Raw genomic sequence first — 19,167 nt, forward strand, 5'->3', positions numbered from 1 at the left:
CTCCTGATTCAACCTGAGTGGGATCTAAAACAAACCGAGCAGACATGAGAAAACTTGTGAGTGTGCAAACAGCGCACGCCTGAGAGGAAACACTGGCTAGTTCTACATAAGGACTGTAGGCTTTTGGGAAGGAGCTACAAAAGTCAGTTGAAGAACAGAAGTATAGGCCATGGGGTACACACTGCCACCACGTGTACTACTGGAAATTTGCCCTGTGGACTATTATATAGTATGTAGCTAGCAGATCATTATATATTAGTTGTCTCATGTTGTTTTTTACAGCTGCAAACTAAAGAAACACACCAACATTGTGCTCTCCCATGAAGCATATCCTTTAACATGAAACCTACTGATTTGGGATCAGTGCAGTGTCAAGAGGAGGAATTGTTGTGAATCAGCCTGGCTGTAGAGGAAATCCATTGCTGTAGTTTGTCTATATACTGCTTGAATTGAGTGTATATATATCACCACTAAAGCAAATTGTACTAATTTACTATAATGTAGAGCATGCATGGGTGGAAAAGAATGAATGGGCATTCATGCCAGAAGAAGGCCGAAGATGGAGGCCAGAAAGTCCAGAGTGACCAGGAGAGATGTCAAGCCTGCACATACAGAATAACCTGAAGATAGAAGCCCAGAGGAGAAGAAGTTCAGCTTGCCACCAAAGTGCTGAGTTGAGAGGCAGTTCCCCAATAAGCAAGATAGTTGGCTGAACATCACATTCCTAAGAAGACAGAATCCTCTGAGGGAGGGAGTTGGTTCCCAGAGAATGAGTCTGTGAAACCAGTAGCTGCCGGAGAAAGCCATAAAATGGAATATCAACACAAAAGACCCGAGGCGATGACCAGATAGAGAACAGTATATAAAGGGCTACTTTGTAAATGGCTTCTTCGGGAGACAACTAATACTTTAAAGCAGAGTGTGCATACTCCAGAACTCCGGGCCTTTCCACTCTTCACATTACCTTCGGGGTTGCCTCCCTCTCAAAATATATGTACTGCGAGTATGAATAGGGAAAATTAGTAACTCTAGTCTATGGCAATGAAGGCCTTGGAAAGGATATTTAGATGCCATGACGTGTCTGTACCTACAAAGATTAGAATTGTTTGGACAATGGTTTTTCCCATAATAGTGACACTGAATGGATGAAAAAGCTAGACTTTGAAGAAGCAAGATAGAAAAAGTATTGACGCTTTTGAACTTTGTGATGGAGAAGACTTTTCAGGATACCATGGACAGCCAAGAAAATAAACAAATGGATCATAGAACAAATTAATCCAGAATTCTCACTCGAGGCACAAATGACCAGGCTCAAACTATTATACTTCAGATACATTATGCAAAGATCTAGCTCCCCTGAGGAGTCCATAATGCTGGGAAAAGTTGAAGGAAAGAGAAGAAGAGGACGACCAGCAGCAAGGTGGATGGACTTGATTACGACAGCAATGAATGCACCACTGAGCGACCTTAAAAGGTCAAGTTGAAGACAGATCATCTTGGAGAGACTCTATGTGGTCACTAAGAGTCAACCCTGACTTGATGGCACTTAATCAATCAGTCAATCTATCTTGCAAAACTTTAATAAATTATATTCTTTGAGTCTCTACTTGTAATTCAATGGGAACTCTGTGGCAACAAAGCATGGTCATATATGCTTCCTTCCAACTCAAGGCAGCAATCCCTCTGGTGGGGCCTGGGCAAGGGCACAGCATTTTGCCTTAATATTTTATTTATTTATCATTATCATAACACCACATTTTTGTTATAACAACAAAAACAAAATGGCCTGAACGAATGTTTTGGGACTACGTGATGTTGCAGAGCTACATGGACGGTAGAGCAATGGAAATCCCACACAAGAGCAGGATGTATGTGTCGTGGATAAATAAATTAAACACCAAAGTGATTCGTTACTCACCATCCATTTTTTCAGCAGCACCAGCAGAGACTCAACAGAAGAACTCTTGTCTGCTTGAGAGATGCACAAGAACAACAGTGTAAACGTGTGAGACCTAAAAAGAAATAAAATTCTTGTGAAATGCCATAAAATCAAAGGGCTAAAAAGGATAAAACTGTCACCACATTCAAAGCTGCTGTGAAGCCACATAAAGCCAGATCACAAGCACATTATCAGAGCAGAGTCTCTAGCTGGTGTTTCACTGTCCAAAGTAACAAATCCTTTCAGTAGAATATATCCCAGTAGAAAAATCCCCAGCAACCATTATCTATCTGTTCACAGAAAATTAGTGCGGCATAATGGAACATGAGCCACAAACATGCTGCAAGTCCTTGATCGAAGTGTCATTGACCATGCATCTCAGCCATTAGTTCAAACTACACATGATGGTGGCAGGCCTGTCGTCTGCCCCATTTATTATAAAGCAAAGGGCATACATGTTAATATTAAGAACAAAGGAGCATATTACCAAGAGTATAGAACAATCTCCCCACAGGTGTCCCCCGCTCCCCAGGTGGAATCATTTGCTGTACTGATGTCTGGCCAAGGGACAAGTGACTTTGGGGGACAAGTAACAGAGATAGAGGCAGAGGCAGAAGTGAAGGGTTTAGGAACCCATGCGCTCACGCTCACACACACACAAACTTAAACCAAGCATGTTCTTTTGAAGGTGGTGGTCTCCCTTTTACCTTTTAGGAAATGATCTCAGCACTGAGGGCTCCTTGCTTACAGTTTAATCAGGAGAGAGAGTGCAAGAGCATGCACACCATTCTTCTCAGAGAAAATGGCTGTTTGTGGTTCTCCTGATTAAGCTGCTTCTTAATTTTTTCTTCTTAGCAAGTGTATTTGTTTCCTTGGTTGCTCCCCTCTTGCCTTTATTTACTGACTGTTCCTGCCCAGTGGGCTTTCTTTTTTGTCTTCATCCCCCCACCACTTCAGCTACCCCTGTTCTCTTCTCTTGCCCAGTAGTGTTTTCTTTCCCCCTTTTTTCACACTCCCCACCACCCAGCCACCCCTTTTTCCTTTTGCCCAGCTGGTAGCCTTTTTGTGTGGAAATTTTGCTGTGCGCTTGTTATAAGAAAACATGACTCAGGCTTGCCAGCTCACCCAGCTGCAAAGAGTTAGTTGCACAGGTCAGCCTGCTGTGGAAAGGTGTTTGCATGGGCACGAATGGGGTGCTTTATGTTCTCAGAAAGTGGGAAGACATTCAAGGGGATTAATGATGGGAATGCACTAAAATGAATTACAAGAACACTCACCAGTTCTTACAAGAACCAGTGGGTGCTTCCTCAAGGTCCACTGGAAATACTGGGAGTCATGAATACCACGACATGCCTGGCCTCTACAGAAATAAATGCATTAATTTTTAGTATAACTCCTCATAACTATAAGATATGGTAATAGCAAAGTAAGGTACATAAAGCAGTAAAAATCAAGAATAGTATAAAAGAAAACCAGCAACTTAAAAAAAAAATTCTTGGGAGAAGAGGCACAATTCTTATTAGGGTTCCAACAGTCCCTTATTAGCAAGGACATCCCTTGTTTCAGCCCCAAATTGCCTGTCTCTTAGGAAATGCCATATGTCCCTTATTTTCAACAAATGGGAAGAACCTATGACTCAGATCAAACCTATTATTTTCACTAACAAAAAAAAAATAAGTTCCAACTCCCTTCCCTTCTTCCCTCCCAGAGTACTCTGTGGTTCTGGATGGCCTGCGGGCTTAGGGTTGCCAAAAATGTCCCCAATATGGGACATTAGCAACAATATTAATAGCAATAGCAATAGCACTTACATTTATATACCGCTCTATAGCCGAAGCTCTCTAAGCGGTTTACAATGATTTAGCATATTGCCCCCAACCCAAAATTCTGGGTATTCATTTTACCAACCTCGGAAGGATGGAAGGCTGAGTCAACCTTGAGCCTCTGGTCAGGATCGAACTTGTAACCTTCTGGTTACAGTGCAGCAGTTTTACCACTGCACCACCAGGGGCTCTAACATTAACATTAACATTAACAACCATCAATGATTGGCAAACAGCATTATCCAGGTATATCAGAATCACGAAAATCATGCACGCGATGATTATAGAGCTCATGTGTGAAACCCTTTTTTTTTTAACTAACAACATTTCTCTTTCTAGAAGACAAAACCACACCCAGTTTGGCTAACCATGGTTATATCAATAAGCAGAGGAGAAGCAATTTTAAGTCCCCCCCCATACAACCAACTTATACCATAGCTTAAGTTGAAAGTGATAAAAACACATAGAGCACCCAGGCTCCCAATTACTCCCCGCCTTGGGTCCCTTATTTGGGCACTGGAATGTTGGCCACTCTAATTATTATACACACAGGCTGAAAACAGGAACTTTTCAGTTCTTGGAAGCAAAGGGTCTCCGTCCTAATAATGAGATTTCCCCCCTGGGACTACCAGACTTGGGCCTCAGGCAGCAGAGTTACTGAACATCCCATTTCCGTTTCCAGCGTTGGCCGTGTAGGAAATGCGCTAGATGTAGTATTATATACGGCATTGGCCTAAGGCAGCACTCCTATGCACGCTTACCGAACAATAGGTCCCCAGCGAACTCAGACGGACTTACGAGGAAATTATGCATAAGGCTGGGCTGCGTTAAGCCATCTTGTAATGATGAAGAGGCTCTCACGGATCTCCGCTTTCCTTCTTCCAAAGATTCCTCTCGGGGATGTCTCGCAACTTCTGTGCTGCTCTTCCGCTGCCCCCTTCTTCTCACAATGGCGGGAAATATCCCCTTCCCTGGCGACCCAGATGCCCTTTCCAGATACACCCCGCCAGCCTCCTCAACCCGATCACCTCCTCAACTAGCTTGCCAATTAGAATTCCCTCCGTTCCCGTTTATATTCAGACTGGTCTTTCTATGGGAAAGGAAAGCCTCCCTCCCTCTCTCTTTAAACCTTTGGATCCTTTCGCCGCCTTTGCCGTCCTCTTCTCACTCTCTCAATCACCCGCCAAATTTCTAAATTCTAACTCGAATCCCTCCCACTTTTCTCTCGTGCTCTTGAGTCCTCCTCGGGCAAACCCAGAAACGAAACCATAGACTTAATCACTAGACTAGCACATATGGCAAAGTTCAGATTTTACACCCCTGTCGCCCCAAGGCAGAAGTGAGCGTCACCCATAGAAATCAGTAGAGAAATCGAGTTTTTGATGCCGCTGTGATTGGCTGTTAACATACATTTGAATCGGCAGGACTATTTTGAATTTTTAAAAATTCAAAAACCTTCAGTTTTCCACATGAAAAGGTTAGAAAGAGCAGAAATCCTCATTTGCTGCCCAGACACAGCAATGACAAAATCCTGAATTTCTCATTTTTAATTGAAGGTTTTTATGTCCGCCCCGTCCCCAAACATGACTTGATGTCAACTAGGAAAGCCCCAGAGAGACAATGAAATCATTTTCTCTTAGCATTTTTATCTCTTTGTACTCACGCCGAACCGTACGTCCGCAGGGGAAGTATAGAGGGGAGGCATGCAAGGTGGTGGGAACTTCAACTCCCATAATCCCCAGCCCCTTTGGCCTTTGGTTAGGGATTATGGGAGCTGAAGTCCAATAACGTCTGGGGACCCAAGGCTGAGAATCCCGTTCTCCTCCCTTCCACTAGCCTCAGGCTCAGCTACGGAACTCTTGATATCCTCACCGGAAGTATAACACGATGAGACAGGTTTTAAGAAGCAGTGTCGTCTTATCACATTTTTACTCTATTAGTGGCATGTGGTGGTGGTGGTGGTGGGATTTAATCTCCATTTTTATAACGTTACAAGAAATTCATAAGTAACTAAGAACCTCCTGTATATATTTCATTTTAAAGTCAATACCTTTACAATTAGTTCCATATGTTTGAAACCTACATTATTTTACATTTTAAAGAAAAATTTAAACTCCGCAATTTAAAATACAGGGATTCCCCTGCTTAACTGTGATTATGCAAGATTGCTACAAGGAGTGATTTATAGGTGTTCCTTTATCTTAATACTTTAAATTTCACTTGGTAATGCAAATATATTGCAGATACCTGTGGTACAAAACATAAACTTCAATTTATAGTGTGATAAAATCTATAATATGCAAATAAACCAGTCTGGAACACGATTTTGTAGAACATTTTTATTTTTCTTGTAACCCAATTTAATTTGTCATATCATGAAATTGTCTCTATCCAAGCATAATGAATCCAGGTGATTATTTTAAAAAAACAAACCCAACACCAGTAAAACTTCATAAAAAGATATTAGGATCAGTTAATTTAATCTTATTTTCTGACCAAATAGTAAAGAAAAAGCACTAAGAACATTAAATCATTAAGGTGCCTTTGGAAAAAGTGATATTACAGTATTTTGTTTCAGTATATTAAATTTGTTCCAAATGTATGTTAACTTCTCATTTAGAAATTAGCTGAAACAACGAAGAGAACATGGGTTTGGGTTCCTTGATATACTCTCAACATATTTAAATTCCACTCATATTTGGGTATAAATGAGAGTATGCCCAAGCAATGTAGGCAATAGTTTTCACCATTTTGACAAGAGACAGGGATGTGCAGCAGCAGCTGTACCAGGCCATGTGTAGTCGCATCCAAGCATGCAGCAATTACATGTGCTACTGAACTCAAGAAACAAATTTCTCAGGACCTGGACCCATATTTCTTCCTGCTTAAAACTATCATCATCTGTTTCACCGATTCAAATGTTCATTTGTGTATCCACACAAGTGCATGTGAAGAGATACATATGTGCAGACACGCACAAGCAGATGCATGGGCTTATGTGCTGGACCTGAAATCATGCAAGCATATGTACACAGGCTTATGTTGGCACACATAAGCTTCCAAAAATGTGTAACACATTCATGCACAAACATGGTATATATGCACCTCCATTCAACTCTCAAACAACAAAAAATAATATGCTTGGTCTGGGCCCAAGTCTTCGCTGCTCGATTACATAGCTATTTCATACAGCCTGGCCCCGAGGGTGAGAAATTTTCAAGTTCTCCCCAGTTCTGAGAGTGACCATTTCCCTCTACTCTTGAGTTTTGGGTTGAATGATGGTGCTCAGCGAGTGGGTGCCTGGGTTCCCTGTCCTGAACAGACTAGGGCCTACCGGAAAGTTAGGCAGTCTGAGGATCTAGTCAGGCGCCTTTCTGTTGTCCTCAATTCTTCTAAGCTTTATTGTCTTAGAGGATATTCTAAAAGGGTTACCTACTGATGAAAAGTCGACAGACTTAGATTGTTGTGACAGTATTTTATCTTCGTTGTTCCCTGTCCTTGCTAAGGCCCCATCATATTCTAAGAAGTGCTCTAAACACTGTCACCATCCATGGTTTGACCGGAAATGTGTAGCGGCGAAAAATATCTTGCTTAGAGCCCTTAAGGGCTACATAGAGGGTTTTTCTAACATCTCTGCCCAGGAACTTCATGATAAGAAAACTCAAGACAAGCATTTGTTAAAGATTAAGAAACTTCAGCAGGTTAAGCGTAATTGGGCTGAATTGATAGACTAAAAAATTCTACCTTGTTTTGGAGGCTTGTCTCGCCTGTGCTAGAGAGGGATCCTTCATCTCACCCCTCACCCTCATCTCACTCATCAAACCTCTGCAGAGGTTTGGGAATAGCATTTTCGTGCTTTGTAGAAGACGACAGATGCTACAGAATGTGATATTGGCCTAAATGTTGATGATCTCCCAGCCTGGGAGGTTGGAGACCTTATTAATCAATTTAAAATCCCTGGTGTGGATTATATTTCTGTTGAGGTTTTTTTAGCGAACATGGATTGGTGAGTCCTGATGTTAGCTTCTTTGTTTATGTACACTGATTGTGTACGTAAATCCCGAAGGACTGGGGCATAGCAATTATAGTCCCCATTTATAAAAAATGGAAACAGGATGAACCGGTCAATTATAGACCTATACGCCTCCTAAATACTATTAGTAAAATTTACGCGAAACCTCTTTTAGGTAAGCTTACATACTGGATAGATGGTAATAATATTCTTGCTCCAGAACAGGCTGGTTTTAAAGTGGGCCACCACAGAGCACACTTTTACCTTGAAGTTTCTATCAACTAAATATACACAGGACCCGTGCTCAGCTCTATATGTAGCATTCATTGATCTGAAGTCAGCCTTTGATTTCATTTCTAGAGAAAAACTCTGGCTGAAATTGAAGGACCTTTCAATTGATAGTAGGTTATTGATGTTAATTGTCAATTTACATGCAAATTCTCATTTGATAGTTTGAATGGACATTTATCTAACAAGAGTCCTACATTTAAAGGAGTAAGGCAGGGCTGTATCCTTGTGCCTACTCTATTTAACGTTTACATTAACTCTGTAGTGCCTTATCTCTCAGTGCCCTTAATTCATCCCCCGAAACTGGCTGATAGACATGTGTCGGTGCTTCTTTATGTGTCGGTGCTTCTTTAGGCACAGACATATATTGGCCTAAAACATGCTCTTGGCATATTGCATGATTTCTGTAGGATGGAGTCTATTCAGATTAATTATCATAAAACAAAAATATTAGTGTTTTCTAAACATTCAAAGCATTATAACTGGGTTATTCAAGGACACAAAAATTGAGCAAGTCAGGTCATTTAAATATCTTGGAGTTGTTTTTCAGTCCCCTGGCTCTCGCAGTGCTCATATAAACTCTTCCATACAAAATGCTCAGTGTTCTATAAACAAAATAAAACAATTTCATTTCACGAGGGGGGTCTTGTTCATCCCCGCAGCAATAAGATTATGTCACCAAAGTTTACCCTCAGATCCTTTATGGCGCTCAACTAGGGTCCCCAAGTAATTTCACCTCACTGGAGGCTGTTCAAACAAAATTTATTAGAGCCATTCTCCAGGTGCCCTGTTGTGTGGCCAGTGCTCTTATTAGGCAGGAGGATGGCTTGCTGAGGGTTGAACCGGCTTATTGGCGATGCATTCTTAAGTTCTGGTTAAAACTCTCATTTACTAATATGGGCTTGGCCTCCCTAGTAATGCATGATAGTTTTGAGTTTAAGTGGAGGACTATGATTAATACCAAACTTCTGCAACCTCCGTTTTCCTGTCAGGAACTCCTCAGGCTAGGACTTGACCAGGCCTGGAAGGCAGTTAAACAACATACTATGGACATGGAACTTCAGGAGGAAATAGCTAGATTAACGAATGGGAATTTTCTAGGTAATCAATTGTTTAGATTTAAAGCGGCAGACTATCTGGACAACATAATTGTCCCCAAATTTTGGCATTCTTTTTTATTGCCCACCTTAATGCTTTACCATCAGCGGTCAGGGATGGCAGATATATACCGGGAATTCCACTTAATTTAAGGATATGCCCCATGTGGAATTGGTGCTATAGAAAATACCTCTCACACAATTTTGTATTGTGAACTTTACAGGGATTGTCGTTTAAAACTGATTGCTCCCCTGCTGGTAAAGTTCTCGGGACATTCTGATGAATTTTACTTAGAGTTTTCACTGTTTAATTGTAGTAAGGAGAACTCTTATAATATGGCAAGATTGTATGTAAAATTCGTTTGGGTTTTATGTAATGTCTATGTTTGTCTTTTTTCTTTTTTGACTGATCTATGATTGTAATAAAATTCTATCAAACAATAAAACTGCCGAATGGAATTAATATTCCTGCTCTTTCAAGTATATTATTTCAAATAATCATCAACTCTGACCAGTTATGAGAGATTTTACAACTGACTTTAAAGACATATTAAAAATCATTATTCCCCCAAGGTACATTTCCAATACAAAAAACTAAAACCAAACCATTCCTATTGAAAGCAATAGAAAAAAAGCCATTACATTCTGAAGACCAATTTCTCTACTCAAGGATGGGGATGGGCTTTGAAAGTGCAGTTTCCATTTCTGAGGACAGTATTTAGATGATACAGTCCATAACATGAATCTGAAGTGTGTCTATATCAGGAAGAATCATTCCACACTTTGGACAGGAATGTACTGGGATATTCCTCGGTTGCTGCTCCCAATCCTGGTCCTCTGCTCCTGAAGAAAGAGATTTTACATTCTTGAGAATGTAAGTACAGTGTTTTATGAACAACGGCTCTTGACTATCCGGTCCTCTTGTTGAAAGTGACCCCAGACATCAGAATAATATTTCTCAGAGTACATCATCAGGCCCCATGCAATTCAGAAAGGATGAGCCAGGAAGATAGGTTTCCTTCCATTCTATCTTCCTGGCTACTGGCTCTCCTCACTGTAGCCGAAAGCCAGCTAAAAGAGAGGCAGGAATGATATTGTTGAATGGCAAACACACAAAGGATTTTTCTCTCCATGCGCATGCTCCAAAATTGATCTTTACATTATTATTGAGGTCTGCCTTGTCTCTAGGCTAGAAGTGACTATGCTCCACAGATGCAAATACGCATATGGTCTGCTTCATAACACTGCTGGGAGAATGAATGGGATAAGGCCTGGAAGAAAAGCTTGGAACTTGGAGCATGTCATCATCACATGTCTTGGACCAGAAGACTGCCATACATATGACACACATCCACATATCCCTACTACAACTATACCTTTGTGTCCTTTTTAACTGTAAGCTGCTTTGGGAGTCAATTGGCAGAAAGGTCGGGTAAAAAGCATGAATAAATATGAACACTGCATGTTCATGTAATTGTTAAGTAACTCATGTCAGTTAAGATGAGGGGGTTTGGTTTCTCTCAAAATCTGAAGACAGGGCCGTCCTTTAGCATGAATTGGAACGGCTGCCCAAGCCCTGTGCCTTCCTGAGTTCTGCTCCTCCCCCAAGGTGGCTGCTTCCACATCTCTTCCACATCACCCAGCTCTGCCTTACATTCTAGGCAGGCTGTGACAGGGTAGGAACATAAGATGCTGCCATATATCGAGTCAGACCATAGGTCCATCTAGCTCGGTATTGTCTTCACAGACTGCCAGCAGCTTCTCCAAGGTTGCAGGCAGGAATCTCTCAGCACTATCTTGGAGAAGCCAGGGAGGGAACTTGAAACCTTCTGCTCTTCCCAGAGTGGCTCCATCCCTGAGACTGAGTATCTTATAGCACTCACACTTCTAGTCTCCCAATCATATGCAACCAGGGTGGATCCTTCTTAGCTAAGGGGATAAGTCATGCTTGCTACCACAAGACCAGCTCTCTTCTCCATTAAAGTGGAAAGCAGCAGCAGCTGGGGAAGGAGCCCTCCCTTGCCAGCTGCAGTGGATCTGTACTTTAACTCTCAGTGCAGCCTGCCTAGAAGGTAAGGCAGTGCTGTGCAACTGGCAAGAAAGGAGGGGCTGGCCTAGCAGTGAGATGAGTGAAAGTGGCAGCAGGCAGCCCATACACAGGGCTGCGGGAGGCAAGTCTGGCCCACTCAGCGACCTTGATCACCCCCTCCCAGCTCAGCTTGCAGTTTAGATGGAGGGCTTGCTTTCTCTCTTGCAAGCCCTCCATCTAGTGAACTAGCTGAGAGCCTGAGGAAGGGGTAGCAATAGCAATAGCACTGACATTTATATACCGCTCTATAGCTGGAGCTCTCTAAGCGGTTTACAATGATTTAGCATATTGCCCCCAACCCAAAATTCTGGGTATTCATTTTACCGACCTTGGAAGGATGGAAGGCTGAGTCAACCTTGAGCCCCTGGTCAGGATCGAACTTGTAACCTTCTGGTTACAGGGCGGCAGTTTTACCACTGCGCCACCAGGGTACAGCAAAGAATGCAGAATGACTGCACTCCTCAACATGAAGGGCATGGCTGGGGCCCCATGCATGCTTACACTTGCTCTGGGCCCCACTCCCTGCATGGGATGGCCCTGTCTGAAGGTGACTGTGGTATTAAGTACTAGTTACAGCATATAATGAGGCATTTTTATTGATTTAATAATAGATTTATTGATGATGTAAACAGCCTTCTCTGCTCTCAAATTGCTGTTTTATATGTATTGTCCTAGTTTGCAGTTGTGTAGGAAATGTGAGGCTACAATCTAATGCAGAGTGAGGCATGCCTAGGGCCTTGGATTTCAATGGACGTTAGCATGTCTAGTTCTGGGTTAGAGCATCCTCAGTCTCTGTGCATGATTTTACATTGGTACATCAGAGGATGTCTGAAACCATCTCATTATAAAAACATATAAATGAACTTTTATTAAGTATGTATATATTATCAGAACATACATAATACAATGTATACACTTCATAATATATGCATACACTTAAAATTAGAACCATGCCAGAAAGACAGACCTACTGAGGCTTGCATCACTGATGTACAAAAATAATCCCGTGCCAAAGAAAATGAGGTTCTATATGCAGTCTGGTTGTATAGCCCAGATAAAGACAGTCTGGGAGCAACTATTTCTTGGGTGGTGGGGAGTGGGAGATATGGCAGTGGGAGCTGGGCAGGCCGTTACAGGAGGAAACGATCTAGGCAACTGAGGCCTGTTCCTTTTTCTGACTCTTTCTCCCAGTCTCCCTCAAGGATTAGGTTTCTGTCACTGAATGCCAGGTCAGTGAATACAAAAATATCTCTCATCCATTATTTAATTGTGGATGAGCATGCTAGCCTGATACATGTGATGGAAATGATCTGGTTGGACAAGCTTGGCGGAGTGGGTCTCTCCCAGCTCCAGGTTTCCTGATCCTACAGCTGCCCCACCTTGAGAGTCAGAGGAGGAGTTGCAGTCACCTATCTTGAATATGTTTCTTTTTCCAGATGCCTGGTTAGGCAAGTCCAGAATTTTGAGTGTCTGTCCCTGAGTATGGGCCTCCAAAATAGGCTGGGGATTCTGTTGGATGTTCCAACCATCCCACTGCACCACAGACTCCTTGCCTGAGCTGGTCAGAGATGGTGTTGGGTTATCCTAGGCTTACGGTCTAGCGGGGAGGAACCGCTCACAATCTTATGGCTTCCATGACAACCATGGAACTATGTCAGTTAACATTGGGTCCTACTCATGTGGCGGGTCACACATTGGATCTGTTTTTTGCCAACTGGGAATTGAATGATCTGCAGACGGGGCAGTTTAAGATAACTCCTTTTCATGGACAGATTACCAGATGCTGGGGTTTAGTTTGACAGCCTCAACCAAGCTCTGCAGGGGTGGTAGACTAATTAGAATGGTCCACCCCTGGAGGCTTCCAGACAGCCCTCAGGGAATTTCCAGTGTCCAGAAAATGGCGAGTTTGTTGAAGCTCTGGTAGATTTCTGGAATGTGGGGACAGCCTGGGCTATTGACATGGTTGCTCCTGAACACCCTTTCTGGCTTGGGAGAATCAGTTCAGCTACTTGCTTTACCTTGGAACTCAGGGCAATGAAACAACTGGGATGACAGCTAGAGCAACCATGGAGAAAGAGTCATAACGAATGCAACTGAACACAGGCTAGAGCCCATTGTAAGGACTACTCTGTGGCAGTGTGGCAGCAAATAAACATGTTTTTCTTCCGCCTGCATTGCGTCTGCTCAGTGTAGGTGCATCTACACCTGCTAAAGTGTATGTAGTATGTTTACAACCAGATGGTTAAGATGAAATAAGCTAAGTGTGGGACCATATTATACTAAGCCAGGGACCATACTATAGAACATTCTTTGGATTGTCCTTTAAATCTTACCACCTTGGCCAAAATTGGATGAGTTATCCTGATTTGATGGTAGCCTAGCTCCGTGACGACTTTGCAATTCTGCCAATGAGTTTCTGATGAGAGAGAGAGAGAGAGAGAGAGAAGAGTAGAGTTAATGGCATATTCTCATTACACACACACACACACACACACACACACACACACACACACACACACACACACACACAATCTGTGGCATCAATAAAGGAGGTCAAACTGAAGTGGAGAGGAGAGGAACTCCTTGATAAATGCGTTTTTTTAAAAAGCCATATTTTCCCAGCTTTTCTCCAGCAAATATGACTTTGCTGGAAATTTCCTTTACAATCTCCTACCTGCTGAGATCTTCATGGTCATGTTTCTCCGACAGCAAGTATGCCACCTGCACAGCCAATTGCTCCTTTTCCTCGTGTATTTTCTCTCGTGCTGCTCTTTCAGCATGGAAGTCAGAACAATACAACTCCATCTGAGCAGAGAACAAGGAGGAATAATAACCTCAATTTGCTTTTAAAACATGGGGTTGGGGAACAAACTATTGATTATAGAGGCTTATGTGCAACTTGATCCCATGCACTTTTACTCAGAAGTAAATCTAATTGAGCAGCATCTAGACCAGTGTCGTGCTAGTTGTGTAAGGCAATAAAAAGCACACCTCTAAGTGGTTTGTGCTACTAAATGCTACACAACCACTAGCAGAAGAAGATCCCAACCAATGTCATAGAGTGACTATAGGCCAATGTATGTTGCACAATTAGCTTCTTGTTTCTGTGCTGGGTGCAATGCAAAACCCTTTCTAAACGAAGACTGAACATCAGTACCAATCCAATGAAACATATTAATATTTTTTATGTTGTCAATAATAATTAGAATGCCATTATAGCAACCTTCTCCAAGATACAAGGTTGTGCAGGGGGGTCACATGACTTATTCCTCATGTACGCAGATCCTCTGTTCCACTAGAAGTAGTACATTTCCCTCTAGCACAAAAACAAAGAGCAGAGGTTTCTTTCTTCATGCAGCATTCTTACAGTACATTCTTATGCCCAACAATGCACAACAGCATTATACTAGTGCAACACTGGTTTGGATCCTACTCACTGAGTTTAAAAGGGACTACTTCCCTGTATTTGTTCATAAAAATGCAGTCTTAGAAGATGTAAGGACCCAATAAAAATCTGGAACACTTAACTTACCCTATGTAAGGATTCAGTCATGCTAATTAAAATACATTTTCTTTCCCCCACTCCCCTTTCCCCAGTGAGGCTTGCCTGGCACCATCACTTTGTCTTTTTAGACAGCAGGAGAAGAACACCTTGTTTATCTAGGCTTAAAAAAAATAATCTTTGGTTGTTTTTTTAAAAATTGGATTTTATTGTAGCTTTTTGGTTTTTTTAAATTGAAAAGATACATACAAAAATACAATTATAACGAAGAAAACAAAGAATAAGAGAGTATATCATCAAAAGTAGATTTTCATTTTACCCACACAAACCATACATAGTTAAAAGATTATCCCCACCTTGATCTTTCAGTAATATTTACATCTAAATTAAGAGTCGCTACATATGTCTGGAAGTTAATTGTAGTTTCTTGACACCCTTGAGATAGATAGTGAATAGCCAGAGCTCTCATGGGTCTTAAAGTGACATTAAACCATACAAACAAGTGCCCCTACCTGAGCTCGGAGGACAGCCACAGTCTCAATTTCTTCCTCCTGTTTGGCAATGGTCTGCTTCATTTCGTCTATCTGAAGCTGTTTGGCAGCTAGGGCTTTCTCTGCCAGATCCAACCTGCGAGTTAATTCGTCAGCCTCAGCCTTATCTATTTTTCTGGCCTGCAGCAGGCATATTGGGAAAACAAAGTGAAACAAGGAACATCTTTTGAAGTTGCCTTGCAATCAAAATACATCAATCAGCTGTAGCTGTTGCAACACAATAAGCTGTCTGCACTGCAAAAACAAGGACTGCAGCTTCACCCTGGTTAGGTGGGGCAGAGACATTCAGCTCTACTCCACTTGCTTTGAAAATAATGAACTACTGGGCTCGTGCTCTAACTATTGCTCTCTTCTTATATTTCTCTGTTACTGTTTTAATTGGAAAAAATCATTATTAGAAAGTAGGTTGGGACTGGACCCAACTGCAGCATCCATTGAAAAAGGGCCAACGAGAGACATTCGCCAAATTAGGTCAAGATGTGTGCTGGAAATGGAAATGGCTCTTTTCTCACTGAACTTCTCTCCCCCACCGCCACTCCCAGTTATTTTCAGCAAATAGCCACTTCTGTTTGGTGGCCATTTCAGGGGCAAATGGTTACTTTGGGGATGTGATTTTTTGCTAGGAAAAAAAGAGTGCAATGAGAAAGGGCTAATCTCTTACACCACACACACCATGGTCCCCTCAGACTGTTCATGGGAAGAAAAGAAGCACTTCAATAATAAAAGGTGCATAACCCAAGTGACCTGATGGGCCAGAACTAACTGTAACTTGGTGTGTGGGGGCCGAGGTCAAATTTCAGTGCATTGATTACTGAATTAAAACAAAGAATTCACAATATTAATTATTATTACAGCTATATAATTCGAGACACAAAAACAAGCAGTGTCTGGATCCTACCTCTGACGTGAGGCAGGCTGGGGCAATGGGCTAGTAGGTCAGAACCAAAGAAGAGCCCTTTGGATCAGACCAAAGCTCCAACAACTCTATAGTTGCCAACCTGGGGTCCTCCAGCTGTGGCCCAACTATAACTCCCATCATCCCCAGCCCCAGAGTTGGTTTGAAGGTGTGTGTTTTTTAGGGGTGGGAGGCAACAGCTTCTAATGTTACATGCTGGGAAACTGATTTGCTGCAGCCGATGGAAAGGCTTCCCTCAGCCAGATGGACAAATGTGCATGTGCCTCTTTCACAGCCCCCTCTTCTTGCTTTTTGCCATTTACCTGAGTATCAGCAGCAATGGCAGCTGCTGTGGATGGGGATGCCCTCTTTGCTTCCCATCCTCTGCCCATTGCACTCTCATTATGGAAAGGTTGTGCCAAGAGTGAGGGGGATACAAACATGAATTGTCCCCTTTGCTAAGCAAGGTCCACCCTTGTTTGCAATTGCACGGAAAGATATCCCCCTTAGGGTATGGGGCCACTCTAGGAAGAGCAACCACATGCTTGCAGGCAGAAGGTTCCAAGTGCCCTCCCTGGCATCGCCAAGATAGGGCTGAGAGAGATTCCCGTCTGCAACCTTGGAGAAGCTGCTCCACAGTCTGTGCAGACAATACTGAGCTAGATGGACCAATGGTCTGACTTGGAATAAGGCAGCTAAGCTTCCTATATGGAAGAGGGAAGGGGAGAAAAGAAGGGAGAATGGGAGAAACATAGAAAGGGGAAGAAAGGCCACATATTGTGTGTGTGCGCGGGCGCGTAAACACCCAAAGACGGGTGGAAGTTCAAAAGCCAAAAGGTTGGGAAAGTGAGATTGCATGTGTAGAGAATGGAGAAAGGAGGAGGAGGAAAGGGGAGCTAAGAGAGGAAGGGCTGGAAGAGATGGACTGAAGAAAGGAGGGAGACTAAGAAGAGAAGATGGGCTGTCGCTGGGCAAAAGCTTTCTTGGCTCTTTGACCAGGACTTGGTTCCTTCACCTTTCAGCTGCCTGTGCTCACTTGGGCTTGACTGCTCTGCTCCGATGGTGTCCTGCTGCTTCATATCCATGACCTGAGGGCCATAGGCATGGCGGTGACTGCAGTAGGAGGGCCTCCTCAAAGCCCCGAGGTGGAGGAGAATGAGCCTCCCTGCATCCGACTAGGGAGGGTGTGCTTGCTAAAGAGCCTGCTGAGAAGCTGCTCAGAGCTTCTTTTCTTCCCTGAATCAGGGAGGTTCCTGGACATGCAACAGCCCACTGCTAGTGCTCCTTGTGGCAGGGCAGCCCTGGCCAGCACTGCTCGTGCACAGACACTCTGAGCAGCCTCTCGACAGGCAGCTTGAAGGCACTCCCGTCCATACCTGGGGAGACTCACCATCGACAAAAGAGGTGATGGGCGGGGAGTGCAAGGAGAAGGAAGATGATCTACTACCCATAGTCTTGGCACCTGCCTCTTCATTGCGCATGCTCACCTGGGCCCTGCCTCAGCTCTCAACTCCTGCCATCCACCCCCATGCGCCTGCCCAATAATTGGCTGCTTCAGTGTGGCTGACAGGCCTGTAAGATTTGCCACCATGGGATGAGTTCTGCCAAGACAGTGCTTCAGGGCTAGGATTCTTTCATAGAAGCAGGGAGGAAGCCACCCTGTGGGCCAGCAAAAAATGCTCACAATCCATACACCGATGTGGACATATGTTGTGTAGGGCCAAATAATAAGCATGTCTCTTATTAATGCTGATCAGCTTACATCTAATTTGGCCCCTAGATGACAGGGAGAAATAAAACACATGTCAAAGAAATAGGCTAGGTTTCTATGTTAAGAGGGAATACAGCTGATCACTTTCAAAATCTTAGGTATTCCTTGTATATTAAGGCAGCCATCCTATGCATTCTTGCTTGGAAATAAGTCCCATTGAAAACTATTTCTGAATAAAAATGTTAGGATTGGAATGCAAGTAGCCACAACAGTTCAGGAGACAGGAATTATGTCAACTGCATATACATGTTATGCTTTCAGATTATGTGGTAGCTAGTCACAGACTTTTGCAGCACGCTGTCGGTGCCTTCCCTACTTACATTTCGTTAGGATCCCTCTTTAGCTTACCTCTTTCTCTTTTAATTCTTCAACTGTTTTCATTGCATTGTTCAGTTCAGGCAAGAGTTTGCTGTATGCATCTTGCAACTTATTAAATTTGGCTCTGTTGGAAGACAAAAAGGTAAACAGCTTAAAATGCAGTGTGCGCCGAGGTCCTAATGCATTGTATGAAGAAAGGTATAACTAGCTCATGGAGATTTCAGCTGGAGAAATCTAGACTGAAGCACAACCTGCACCACTTTCCCTAAGTAGGAGGGAACTGGATTCTGAATGAATCCTGCAAACTCAATATAGCTGATCAGCAGAGACATGCACAAAGATGAAAGGGGAAAAAAGACCCTCATGTCATCATTACATTGGAAAGCCATTCCTCACTACCTGCTTGAGTAGTGAGTCCAAACTCACTTCTCATCTTTCGTCTTGGTTTGCTCCAGCTTGATTTCGGACTGCATGCTCTCCACCTGAAGTTCCAGCTTCTTAATGGTGTACAACAGCTGCTGCTTCTCATCCAAGTCTCCAGCACTGGCACTATGTTTTTGTTCAAGTACCTGACACCTGACAAGAGAAGGAAACAGAATGCATCTCTTTTCACAGCTCTTTCTTTTTGACAGTATGCATGACATGTATTAAGTTCAGTTCAATAAGAGCACTTCACGGTTTGCATAACCATCACATTTGTTGCAGGTATGCTAGTATTTTCTATAGCAAACACAAAGCATGAAGACAGACATGTGTCCTAAAATACCTGTGTGCATGTTGTGAGAGCCCCAGAACAATCAGTGTACTCCCCTAGGCTCCAGTGTTCCCTGTACTGGATTTCCAGACCTTGCTTAATACAACTCCAAGCATCCCCAGTGGCAA

At 42.9% G+C, this 19,167-nt stretch overlaps 2 protein-coding genes across 12 annotated transcripts in view; both read right to left on the reverse strand.

Annotated features, from left to right (window-relative positions):
- MCM10 (minichromosome maintenance 10 replication initiation factor) overlaps positions 1 to 5,536 on the reverse strand; it is a 48,577-nt gene extending 43,041 nt beyond the window's left edge. Inside the window, exons 1-3 of one of the 9 annotated variants that reach the window (XM_053254327.1) lie at positions 5,426 to 5,536; positions 3,217 to 3,299; positions 1,919 to 2,012 (exon numbers count right to left, since the gene is read on the reverse strand). In XM_053254327.1, the coding sequence (XP_053110302.1) occupies positions 1,919 to 1,925 (7 nt within the window). In that variant the 5' untranslated portion in view covers positions 1,926 to 2,012; positions 3,217 to 3,299; positions 5,426 to 5,536. Of the gene's footprint in view, positions 1 to 1,918; positions 2,013 to 3,216; positions 3,300 to 4,312; positions 4,447 to 4,523; positions 5,059 to 5,425 lie in introns of those variants that run through there. The other 8 variants (XM_053254323.1, XM_053254322.1, XM_053254331.1 and 5 more) reach the window with 8 other exon arrangements.
- Positions 5,537 to 6,081: 545 nt separating this feature from the next.
- The window catches only part of OPTN (optineurin), a 32,987-nt gene continuing 19,901 nt past the window's right edge, over positions 6,082 to 19,167 (reverse strand). For 2 of the 3 annotated variants that reach the window (XM_053254334.1, XM_053254332.1), the window contains exons 9-14: positions 18,712 to 18,861; positions 18,316 to 18,409; positions 15,263 to 15,421; positions 13,923 to 14,053; positions 13,582 to 13,664; positions 6,082 to 10,002 (exon numbers count right to left, since the gene is read on the reverse strand). In XM_053254334.1, coding sequence (XP_053110309.1) covers positions 9,878 to 10,002; positions 13,582 to 13,664; positions 13,923 to 14,053; positions 15,263 to 15,421; positions 18,316 to 18,409; positions 18,712 to 18,861 — 742 coding nt within the window. In that variant the 3' untranslated portion in view covers positions 6,082 to 9,877. The remainder of the gene's footprint in view (positions 10,003 to 13,581; positions 13,665 to 13,922; positions 14,054 to 15,262; positions 15,422 to 18,315; positions 18,410 to 18,711; positions 18,862 to 19,167) is intronic. The other variant, XM_053254333.1, reaches the window with a different exon arrangement.

The sequence above is a fragment of the Hemicordylus capensis genome, chromosome 5 (genome assembly GCF_027244095.1).
Source record: "Hemicordylus capensis ecotype Gifberg chromosome 5, rHemCap1.1.pri, whole genome shotgun sequence".
Lineage (NCBI taxonomy): Eukaryota > Metazoa > Chordata > Lepidosauria > Squamata > Cordylidae > Hemicordylus > Hemicordylus capensis.